The 12,546-nt window shown below is 39.0% G+C and overlaps 1 protein-coding gene across 3 annotated transcripts in view; it reads right to left on the reverse strand.

Moving 5' to 3' along the window:
- RARS2 (arginyl-tRNA synthetase 2, mitochondrial) overlaps positions 1-12,546 on the reverse strand; it is a 41,510-nt gene that overhangs the window by 18,816 nt on the left and 10,148 nt on the right. For all 3 annotated transcript variants that reach the window (XM_076333196.1, XM_076333197.1, XM_076333198.1), the window contains 5 exons: positions 11,474-11,557; positions 7,708-7,784; positions 4,178-4,333; positions 2,162-2,268; positions 1,448-1,543 (listed from right to left, as the gene is read on the reverse strand). In XM_076333196.1, the coding sequence (XP_076189311.1) occupies positions 1,448-1,543; positions 2,162-2,268; positions 4,178-4,333; positions 7,708-7,784; positions 11,474-11,557 (520 nt within the window). The remainder of the gene's footprint in view (positions 1-1,447; positions 1,544-2,161; positions 2,269-4,177; positions 4,334-7,707; positions 7,785-11,473; positions 11,558-12,546) is intronic.

A 12,546-nucleotide genomic window follows, 5' to 3' on the forward strand; every position in this document is an offset into this window, starting at 1 on the left:
GGGCCAAGGAGTCTCTGCTGCCAACAACTGTAGTGTGGGCACACACATCCACATGTGATTGACAGCAAATATCAAGCTGAACTAGCCAGCAAGTAGGTGAAGTGCCCTGGGAGCCAGGTTAGTGTGTCTTCAAAGATGAGGCACCCAGAGGAGTCTGTACTGTTGGTATCAGGGGGTCCAGGCCAACTGTCGGAGAGACCATGGGGCCTGGGGGTTAACTGAGAGACCTGCCTGTGTATGTGTGTCTGTATGTAGGAGGCAACAAGGGAGAGTAAGGATCCAGGGCCAGCTGCTGGATGGACCACTAAGCCCAGTTACCAGAGGGATCCACTGTGTCTGTACCAGCAACTGGAGTGGGGCTACAGGCCTTGGGGGCTCGCATGCCCTGGTGCCAGCAAGTGGGGAGACCTGGGGATCCAGGGGCCAGCTAATGGGCAGACTGAGTGTTGAAGCACAGCTGCTGGAGGGATCCACATTGTGTAGACATACTCTATACATATAACACATATGTGTATTACTTATGTAGATAATATACACACATACATACGTGTGTGTATATATACACACACATACATACATGTATATTGCTTCACACTATTAGACCTTCACCCTAATCAGCCAGAGGGGAACAAAATTAAGCTGTTCATGCTGCCTGAGTGCTGAGTGGTTTTGTCTGTGTTGCCCTGTTTGGTTGGCTCTGTGTATATATGCATGTGTGTTTGTGTGCCTACTGGGAACAGCTGCTCAGCCTCGCTACCGGTGGGACCTGTGGCAGCCTGGCCTCTATCTGGCTACAGGATTCAGCAGCTCCCTAATGTGCAGGATTGACTGCAGCATCTCTCTGATACCCTTGTCCTGAAAAGCCGTACACAGTTTACCCTGAGGGCTAGACATCTGATTTATTTACATTACTGGCACAAAGAAGCTGTTAAGGCTTCCATATTAAAATACCCAAGAGGAATTTTAGGATACTGATGAGAAGGCAGGAAAACAGTGATAAAATTGATGGTACAGTGCTGGTGGTCCACTGAGTCAATGAAGACATGGCTGAACAAGCCATTTTTTTCTGCATCGCACTGCCAATAAACATTTTAAGCAAAGGTCTTTCTAAAACCTTCATTATTTGGCAAGTGTTTATTAGATGAAGAGATCTCAGCTTTGTTTTCAAAGTCAGTAGTTGGAGCAAGTATTTTGATTTATGGAAAGAGGAGATTTACTAACAGACTGCTTCAGGGGAGGAAAAGTATTTAAAAGCAGTTGTTTTTCCTGAGTCATTTTCATCCCATCATAGTTACATCGCTAGTTCCAGTTACAATTACTCATTTGGCAAGGTGTTCCATCCCAGAAATAAAAAGCTTCAAAATCTGTACTATCAGTTACAAATGTAATCACATACAAAAGTTTACTGGCAAAATAAACGGCAAGAAACACAGATGGGCTTACTTGCCTTGTTATATAAAGTGATGTCCCATCACTACGCATGACGGTGGAAAACGATGAGAGGTCTTTCTTTTCTGAAAGATCCACAATTCCTGTCCCTTTTCTGTAAGTTGAGAGAAAACACTGAAGTAACTGCAAGCCAGATCCAAAATACAGGTAAAGTTCAGGTAAGATAGAGGTCAAAACCAAAATGAAAGCCTCTTGCCATAGAACCCCCGTCACTCTAGACAATCTCCTCCTTTTCTTTGAATGACTGTATCCTTTAAGTCTTTTTGAGGACTGTTCTTCCAAGTTTGTTGTCACCTCTGCTGATGCCAGGGAGCCACCTGCCCACATTCTGGTGCACTCCATGACTACAGCTTCTGTCCCAGTTCAGCCAGGCAGCACATCAAGGCAAGGATCTCACCTAACTCTGCTCGTTAAATGGCACATGCAGCTACCAAACCAATTAACAGCCTAAAAGGCCACTAGGAATTGAACACTGTCATTGTACCTAATTTGTCACGGTCAGGCTTCTGTGCTAGCAACAAGAAAAGGCAAACTTAATTTTTAGCTGTGATCGTACAAATCCTGTTGGCCGCCTACTAGAACAGCTACCAAAACCATCTAAAGAAAACTCTTCCCTTTAGATGATGTACACACCTCACTCATCATATTCCACTTGAAATGCAACTGAGTTGTTAAGTAAACTACACCAATAGATTGAATAATGAGTTCATACTCTGTTTTCTGAAGGAGTCCTTTATCCTCCAATATCTTTAGAACTTCCTGGGACTTCTCTTGGTAAAATGATTCTCCAGAATATTCATCAAAGTGCACTCCTAGACGCTGAAAAGTTCCAAGAATATCAAAGAAGGGAAACATTGTTAGATTGAGGCTAAGCATTTCTTCAAATTAAGTCAGATGATAGGTCTGTGTCACAGGTCAAATAGAGTCCAAAGATAAATTTTATTCCAGGAAATGTCACTTCATTGTTCAAAGGAAAGGCTGTTTGGATTTTGATTTAATTGATTTCTGCATTAAAATTAATCTCCCTGAGTTTAATACAGTGTTGGATATAAAGTTCATGAGAAATTAGGAGTAAACTGGAGAGCAATTAGTACAAGAAATCTGAGGTTGCTGTGCTGGACGCGAAACCAGTGGACTGCAGAGAAGTTACCTAGACTTGAAACCAATCCTATTTTAAAAGGATGCTAAAAGAAATAAAAAAAAGCAGGAGCTGCTCACAAACACTGCTGAGCACACAGAAATCACCATTACTAGGAAGGCTGAGGGTACACCTAGGAGAGATAGGATGACCTTAACTGTCAAAACTGGGTGAAATGTAATAGTACAAAAGACAAGGTTTTTAACTGAGGACAACAAAGCTGACAGTCCATCAGCTCGATACTTATTAGTTTGAAAAGGAATTGGGAGAGAAAGATCTAGCTGTACCAGTCATCATGTGATCAATGATGAGTGACCATCATGATGAAGCTGCATACACAGTCCAATACCCACTTACCCTAACAGGTCAACTTTCCACTAGAATTATCAAGGCCGTGTCTCACTTAGGAGATCTTAACTTAGAGTACTTCGCATGAATCCAGTTGTATGTTTCAGGGAAGAAATTAAAGCACAGCCACGTTATCGGGATTATTAAGGAAGGGGCAGGCCACTTCTCTTAACTTTGCAATCAAGGATGAAAGAAGACATGACCAATTTCTACAAATACATTAAGAGAAAGGAGATGGAAAAGCACAATTTTAAGTAAAGAATAATACTAGAAGGAAGTGGTATAAAATGAGTCACAAATTCTCTGGAGCTGCGAGTTAGAAAAAAACGTCTAAGCCCATCAAAACTGGACACCCATTCCAGAATTTCATTGCAAGAATGTGGGAAAGAAAAACACTAGCTGGTTTTCAGACGGACTCTTGAGTAAGATTACATAGTATTAATACCAAGAGACTGGATTCAGTGACAGAAGGCGTATCTCACTTCTGTTTCCCAAATTCATAAGACTCATTTTGTGGTCAGCGGCAAAAACATCTCCCACGAAACAGCAGACACAGGCTCCATTCTTGAGATTACAGTATGCAACAGATGGCTGTATATTAGCTCAACTCAACCTGCAGGTAACTTATGCACTGATTACTATTGTAAACTCCTGCTGCTATGATTACTTACACTCAATTTAACATGCAACATACACAGCTCTGCATTATAACATTAGATGAGAAGTGTGAAACAGAGTTATCTCCTAATAAAATTTATTACATGGAAACTGTTAAATTTAGTGGGTTGTTGCTGACTTCAAAGATAAAGCAAAACTGAGCCGTATTTATCTAACACTGATTTGCTTTGTTGCCTAGCACCATACTCCTAGTTTCAGGGCTTGTGAGAAGGGAGAATTAGTCAAAGGGTCAATTACATGGACTCCATTAAACAAAATGTATCTAGGCTGTCAGCAACTAAAGTGACGGTCTGCCTGGATGTTAAATCAACTACCATGCTTTTTCCAAACAGAATGGGGCATAACCTGGCATATTTAGAAACATCGTCCCCACAACACTGTAAAGTTTACTGGAAAGGCAATGAATTGACAATATTACAGCAACCTCTGTTCCTAAGTCAGTTCACTGCTTGGCAGTCTCTTGGATGAAAAGGTGCTGTGCACTGTCAATTAGATTGATGGAGCAACAAATAGAAAAGAGATCATTTTACCAACAACACAGAAGCAGCAGTGGATGATTTGTACCTTATAAATTCGGATGTATTCCTCAATACTGAAGTCTCTAAATTGTTTCCAAAGTGACAATGGCTGCTCGTCATGTTCCTCCAGTTTTCTAAAGAAATCCTTAGCCAGCTTTTTTGTGTTTTCATCTTCTGCCGCTTTGTTAATCTGCACATACACCTAAAATATAATGGCACTGAAAATGTTGAAGAAGTATAATCCTCTCCTCCAATAAAAATAAGCAGAGCAAAGTTCTACAAGAACAATACAAATACATTTAAAGATTACATTTGTAATGTTAAAGTTTTAAAGCCACGTTAAAGGAACACATTTCCTATTTAAAGGATGAATGAGTAGTCCAAACTTCAATAGGAAAACGTGCAGCTTATCTTGAAACAAGACTACAGTCATAATTCCTTACTGCTGTCGCTATCATCCTCTTCATAACCTTGAAACAAACTGCAGCAGCAGAATATGGAAGAACTAATTTATGCATGAAAGGGAAACCATCACAGACTTTTAAACCAGAGACTTTTCTTCAGAGGACCACAAAGTTGGTAAGACTCGGATCTTTTACAAGCTCAAAAACCCCCAAAACCCCAGTTCTGATCCAAAAGCCACTTACTTATAGTACTATGCACCCATACCAATACATGCTGTCTCTCTGTGACTGAAGTCAAGCATACGAATGTCAACATCTGACTAGACACACACATAAGCACTGTCAGTTTGCTAAAAGCATTACAACTCTTATATTAGCCAACTTTACCTATGTACAACAAATTTGGCTCTCTAGCTTGGAAAAGAGTAGGCTGAGGGGTGACCTCATCGCAGTCTGCAACTTCCTCAAGGTGGGGGGGGGGGCGGGGGGCAGCAGAGGGGGAGGTGCTGATCTCCTCTCTCTGGCAACCAGTGACAGGACACGAGGAAATAGAATCAAGCTGCATCAGGGGAAGTTCAGATTGGACGTTAGGAGAAGGTCCTTCACTGAGAGAGTGGTCAGTCACTGGAACAGGCTCCCCAGGGAAGTGGTCATGGCACCAAGCCTATCAGAGTTCAAGGAGTGTCTGGATGATGCTCTTAGTCATATGGTTTAGTTTTAGGTAGTCCTGCAAGGAGCAGGGAGCTGGACTCGATGATCCTTATGGGTCCCTTCCAACTTGAGATATTCTATGATTCTATTCTATGATAACATATTCCTTTATATCCAAAGGCCAAATATTTGCCCAGACAACGATTCCTTGCTTTCCATACGTAGCATTTTGAAAGCCCATGGAAAAGTTTTTAAAAAGTAAAGTACTACATAAAAATAATTAAACTAAGTAGTGGTTACACTATGTATGTACACTGAAAAATTAAACGCTGTTTAACTTTTAAATCTTTATAAGGGAGTTTTATATTGTGATATAAATCATTGTGATCTTGATAAAAAATAAATAATTATAAAAACTTCACTCCTGCAATGTTCAGACAAGGAGTTTGCCAACAACACCTTGCTCAAATGGGTTCCGCCTATTAAAAAAAAAAAAACTTCCACAGCAGAACTCTCGAACTTTTCCCCTTCCTTTTATGTCCCAAGATTTTTAGAGATTTTAACAGGCAGTACTGCTGACAAACCTCAAAGATTAATGTTTGCTTAGTTCTGCCACAAAAAAGAAATTTGAAGTAGAGGGAAAATTCAACCCTTTCCAAGAACAATGTTCCCCCTCCCCCATCAGTAGCTTCACACATTCCACTCCACCAATCTTTGATGTTATAAAGCAAAAATAATGCAGAAGGCATATTTGCATTTGATTCTTGACCAAAATGGAGAGTGCAAAGAGGTTTAGAAAGGTACATTTGTCTATACATTTATTTATATAGAAATTGTGCTATGGAAATTTTCTTTTTAAATGAACTATAGGAAAGATTAGTTTTGCACAACAGCAGAAAAAACACCACTTTGAAACACGTCTCAGTTTTTGATATAAACCAGGAATACAGCTGAACAAACAGTTAAAAATTAGATATATTTGAGAAACTAATTTGGTCTCAAACAACTACTGTTTTAGAACCTTTTGCAGCTTGACTGAATACTGTTCTCTACACTTGAAGGTAATTTTTTTAAGGTCATAAAGCCTACATGCTACTGCAATAGATGGTATTTCAAAGCTTTAGTGCAAAATTCAAGTATTCGAAACTTAAATCCTAAGAATGGACTGAAATTATAAATAAAATTAAATAATATGCAGCAATGCACAACCACAAGAATATGACTACTTCTTGTCATCTCTTTAAATCAGTCCTACAGCTCTAAAACACCTCCATGTTGAGAACGTATCAATTTTATTGAGCAGGCCTCAAGGATGAGGGAACAAGCAAACAAAATTTATCTATGTCAAAGAAGCTGGCAAACTCAGAAGGAGCTACTCTGCCACATAAACAATCTGCCTAATATGTATTCAGCTGTAGAGTACCCAAATATTCAAACAGTTTATTCCTTTGCCAGTGAACAGATTTATGCGAAAGTTATCCTGTGGCATACTGTCCGAACACCGGCATTAGCAATAGTTCCCATATCCAGCTCAGAGGGTGAAGCACAGCTCAGCTTTGTAATAAGAGGACACTTGACAGTGCCACACAAGAACCCTGACAAAGCCCCATTAACACGCGAGATCTTTCTTTTTAAAGGATGAGGGCTTGAACATTAGCCATTCAGAAAATTTTGTCCACCTATCCTTATGGTTGTCAGATTTGTGCGGTAAGTACATAAGTCACTTTCCCTCACGTATCGCATGCGTGTTACACCCAGCACAGCTGTCAACCAAAGATCACTTACAAGTATCAAAAGATTGATGAAAACCTTTTTTTGCTCATTGCATTGTATGAAAAAAAGAGTGACATAGGAACTGATAAAGAGGAAGAAATAAATACTAACTCAGATCATATTAGGCATATTTGAATGAAGCAAACCAACAACCAAAACCGTATTAGTCCTGTAGTAAGTCCTCCTTACCTATCTATGCTAAGGCTCCATATTAGATACAAAACACTTTAAAGATCCTTTTCCCCAACCATAGTGAATCGTGTATTGAGCAATATAAATTAAATATTACTTATTCTAAAAATACTACCAACAAGAGGATTTTTACACCATACATGCCACTTCTTTTCACAACTTTGGTAATCAACATACTACAGTATTAGATGCGAGACACCATTTCCACTGCAGTTACTACAGTGAGCTCAGTGGTCACCTATGCCCAGTTAAGATAGTTGGGATCGGTCAAGCCGGCTGTGGTGGTAGCAGCAATCAATGCAACCTAAGTATCCATATGATTACCTCCCTTATGGGGCATATTTTTCAGCCTAATGAAACCTGTTTCTGCTGCCATTGCCTAGTGAAAACTGTCTTTGCCGCCGTGGCCCAGGCTAGCACTGGTCCTTCAAGCAAGGTAGTTTAAATCCAACATGAGTCTCATCGTGACCCTGCGGACATACCATTCTGTACAAAATTGACAGCTACTTAAATGGACTGTCCTCTGAAGTCCCTAGTTGATCTTCTGCGAACTTACCTCAAAAAGGTGTTGTAAAGGACTGGATTTTAGCTTGTCTTTGTTGCCAAAGCGTTGGAAACCAACAGCCAATAAGCCTTGAATAACAATTAAATACAGAGTTAGACAACAGCCCAGACTATATTCTTTTGTTGATTAAGTTGTTTTCATAAGCAAGTCTAGTGTTAACATTGTATGTAATAAAAGAAATGCCTTACATTTTTAAACAATATAATGGTGTATGCTACAAAAACAAGCCAAAAGCATAACCTATTATTCCACTGCATGAAAAAAAACAAAACTATAATAGCTAGAAACTAGTAAGAAATATTATGTTGATTTTTCAATTCCTCATAAATGGAATTTGTGTTTCTGGACTTGAAGAGAAAATTATCTTTTACACAGCAACCAGGTGTAACCGAGAAGCCACACAGTGGAAACTGTCCAGCAACAGAACATGCTCGAAACTCCTTGTTTTGCTTCCTCCCGTAACAGTATTATCATTTCAAGGACAATAGAAGCTGGGACACAATATGGTATTCCACATACCACTCATGCATTATTTCCAAGGGAACTTTTGCTGCATGCTGAGAATATGCAGCTTTTTTCACATATCCGACTTGGCTTCTGCACTTTCCGAAAGCCATCTGAAAGGGCAACAGCCAGATCCCAATCCTATTGTCTAAATCAGAAGAGCCCATTAACTCATTCAGTAATCTAGCAATATTAACTCTGAAGCCTCTTAGATTTTCTGAGGCTGCCTTTAAGGCCATCTCATTCCTCTGAGCTGACAAGGACTAGGACTGATGTGAAGACAGCATCTGAGGAATAGGTATGCAGGTATCCCTTTGAAAAGCCCTCTGCAACTAAACAAAGAGCACTGTCTCAAGAACTTCCCTCTTGGAAACACTGAGTGCGATAGAAGCCGTAGCAGATTTAGGTAAGAAAAACAGGTTAGGGTTTAGGAAATAAAATGAGTCTAATCCAATTGAAAGGGAGTTTCTTCAAGGGCAGCTTGTTTTATGAGCAATCAGAGCTTGATTTCCTAATGATCTCTCCTAGATACTAGTGTACCTACACATTCCACTTTTCAATGCTGGCTTCATACTCCAACCCCCGGCAAGAGTGCCAGTTTTTATTCAACCCAAACGCATCCTTCCACACGTTTCTCTCTTCCCCTAACTATCCCCAGCCCTTGTTACACTCATCAATTATTGGCCAAACGCAGCATGTGTTGGGACTGATTCTGACTTAGATGTGCTGACTGGTTAGCCGGCAGGCTAAACACAGAAGTTAACTTTCTCTCCCAGAGGGCACTACATTGTATTTCTATCCCTACTCAGCTGCCAACTGTCACAATACCAAAAGACATTTGTTCTCTTGGAAACATTTTTCTTTGTCAGATCTGGCTGAAGTTGGCCAATGGGTTCAAAATTTATTAGGAGCAGAGTGACAGGAAGACAGATGGACAGACAGTGTGACTGCATAAGCTTTGTTACCTTAAGAAACCTGCCCCAAAACTGCCTAGAGGTTGAGGACTTCTCTGCATGTTTCAGCAAAATATGTTTTCAATTACTATGTTTTAAAGCTTCTGACAACAGCAGTTGTAAAAGAAATGCTGACAGATTGTTAATTATAGCACTGCTTCTTGGAAAGGACCATTACAATAATATTCCTATGCTGTAATTTTGTGAAGCATGACTATATTAGTTGTTATAAAACCTGTCATATATTTGAGCTGAGCCAGCCCAGACAAAGAGGGGAGCACCCATTTGGAAAGAAACAGTTGGAACTACTAGGTCAAAAGCATGATTCTAACAGTTGTGTGCTGGACAACAGGTACACATGTAAGTAAGAGGCATTGTGATCTTTATACCTTCAGGAAACTTTGTATTAAAATACATAAAATTCCTGATATTCAGACTTAGGAGTACAATTTAGTATCTTCAAAGACAGAGTGAATGAGGTCAGCTGAGAAGCCCTTTAACCACACTGCATTTCATGCTTAATTGTCATTGCCACATTCATTATACAATAGCATAGTGATAAAATTTTGTCTAAGGGGCAAAAATGAATGAAATACATAATGATGGAATTTACTGAAGGTGAACGCATTCTGTATTCAATTCCTATGAAACAAATCCTAAGCGAAGCAAAGCTCTGCTATAAACTACTGTTTGATCAGAAACAGGGTCAGGAAAGACGAGCTGCAGAGGAAATAATTTAACAAAGGAAAAAAAAATATTCTATTACTGCTCTCACAGTCATAAGAATGTTTTACTCAACTGTCTACAACCCAGGAATTTACTCTAGAAGGAGAATGGGTAGAACTGAATACATTTTAGCTACGTTATCTACACTGCTGAATCTGAGTACATAAATGGAGTAGAAGTAGGGTATTTACGCTAAGTTTTTAACCCAGCTCTGTTCATAAAATTGATGCATTGCTGTCCCCATAAACAGCGGTACCAGCGAAACTGAAGGGGGCAGCATAAGGGCTGGAATGAGCAAAAGTGACTGCCTAATAAAAATTGCACTTTGTGTTTGCCACTTAAAAATAAATACATGGACACTGTTTTCAGAACCTACTGCAAAAAATGTGGGGGAGTTTTGTAGTTTTCACAGGTGTAGCAGCTTTCAAGAATGAGGAAGTGGGCATGACTGCCTTTTTTTTAAATGCCTAAAAATACATCAGAAACAGCTTTTGGGGGAAAATTAGAAAAGGGGAGGAGAATATGGATCAATTTAAAATGCAAGATTAACAACAGAAATCAACAAAGTTGTGAATCCTATGCATGGGTCAACTGCTGTATAAGAGGGATATTTACAAATCCAGCAATCAGACGTAAATGACCTCTGGTCAGGAAATAAATATCAAGCCATGCTAGGCCTCATATGAGAGGATTTTTCAGTCCTCACTTGTCTGACGGACATTTCAGAAGAGGTAGGAGTGTGTATGTGTGTGCATGCAAACGCACATGCATGCAAGTTTGATAGTCTTCTAGGGCCTATACACTTGCACATTCTCTACTACACACCTCTCTTTTGCTACATTTTAAAGGGAAACTTACTATTTTGGGGGAAGTGTTGGGATATCTTTAAAGATACAAACTCTTCAGGCCTCAACCTGCCAAAATGCAGTTGCTGTGGAAGTTAATTATGCTCTATGAATAATGAACTAGTTTCCAGAGGGAACAAAAGAACAGATAAAGAAAATGCCACAACACGCACAAAGACAACCAAATATAAAATATACATTTTGTTACAATTATTCTATTGTTGTGCGTACAGGTGTGGCAAATTTACTCTTCCACAACTGTTACACATGTAAAATCTGAATAAGTAAGACAGTATCACAGTAGACATGCAACAGCTATGGTAATATGTACGCATTTGGTCTGGAGGCAGCAACAGAAGTCTCTTCAGCTATGAGAGCTCAAAAGGTATAACTAGCACACTCAGAAAATATTTATACTGCCCTTTAAAAATAAAGCCCAAATTACACATACATAATCTGAGAGAGGAGCTACTGAGGGACTGTTGGGTAAATTTCCTCCTGTTATTTCTTGTACAGTATGACCTATACAGGTCATACTGCTGATGAATCAGTCTGGATTGTTTTGTTAATATTTTAAGGAGATTAATTACACATTACATGCATGGAAACACAATATTACCCTTTATGAGCCCAGAGTGAATCCAATGGGCCTGCAAAAACTGAAGCTGGAAACCTAGACCATATTATACAGTAGAAAAGGGAACAGGAGAAACAAATATTAAAACATACCAAACTGCATGCCCCAGTCACCAAGGTAATTTATTCGTATTACTTCATGTCCCAGTGCAACTTTGAGATTTGCTATAAAATTCCCTGGTAAGGAAACAAAATTGGTATTATATTCAGTTGTAGGTAGTCTCTCATCCCAACAAAACAGTTTTCTGTTTTTGTATGATTTGTATTCAAAATGAAGAGGAAAAGCAATCAGATGAACTACTCCACAGAATTTGCTAAAGTACTTCATAACTGAAAGCAATAGTATTCTGAGCAGCAAAAGAAAGGCCGTGCATTTGAATGGTGCCGTCAAGTGTCTCATACAACAGTGATAAAAACATACACGTGTATGTGCATGCACACACTGCAGAGTATATGAACATGAAAAACACTTTTTAAAGTCTTCTTGTATTCTCACAAATATGTGGCAGTATACATAATTCCCATTACAGTCAGGCAACCTCATACCAGGAGGTTAAGCAAGTACTCAAAATTCACAAGCTTCTGTTAACTGTGTCATTAAATAGAGAACATCAAGTCCTGAATCTCTATATACTGCCGGAGCAGTAGTGAGCTCTGCACTTAACACAACATGTGTCTGATATGCTCCAAACTTACCATATCACATAAGCATATCTTGGTTCTAACTGTAATTACAACAAAAACCCTTCATCTTTCTCCTGAGCTTAGCTACAACCATAGAATTAGAAAGAAGAAATACCTCCATCCCTTCCTCTATTTTCCTGTGCTTCAAGGGTAACTTTTAATTACAACACTGATGTAAAAGGATGCAGAAAACTTTCTCTTCTTCTGTTATTATAACACAATATTATAGCTTGCAATGACTTTCAGTTCCATTCTCTGTAGTCAATTCATTCACTTACTATTGGACAAACACAGATCTACAGAACTATTTTTGAAAGTGTTTTTTTTTCTATAGCAAAGCATCCAGAAATGGAATCTAAAGAGCACAAAATATGTAATTTCACTCAACTATCAGTCCATGAAAAGGCAGTATTATTAACTTTATGTAATTAATAATTATACATGATACATTAAATATAATTAAAAACTAATACATTATTAGC

This window comes from Aptenodytes patagonicus, chromosome 3, assembly GCF_965638725.1.
Source record: "Aptenodytes patagonicus chromosome 3, bAptPat1.pri.cur, whole genome shotgun sequence".
Classification (NCBI taxonomy): Eukaryota; Metazoa; Chordata; class Aves; order Sphenisciformes; family Spheniscidae; genus Aptenodytes; species Aptenodytes patagonicus.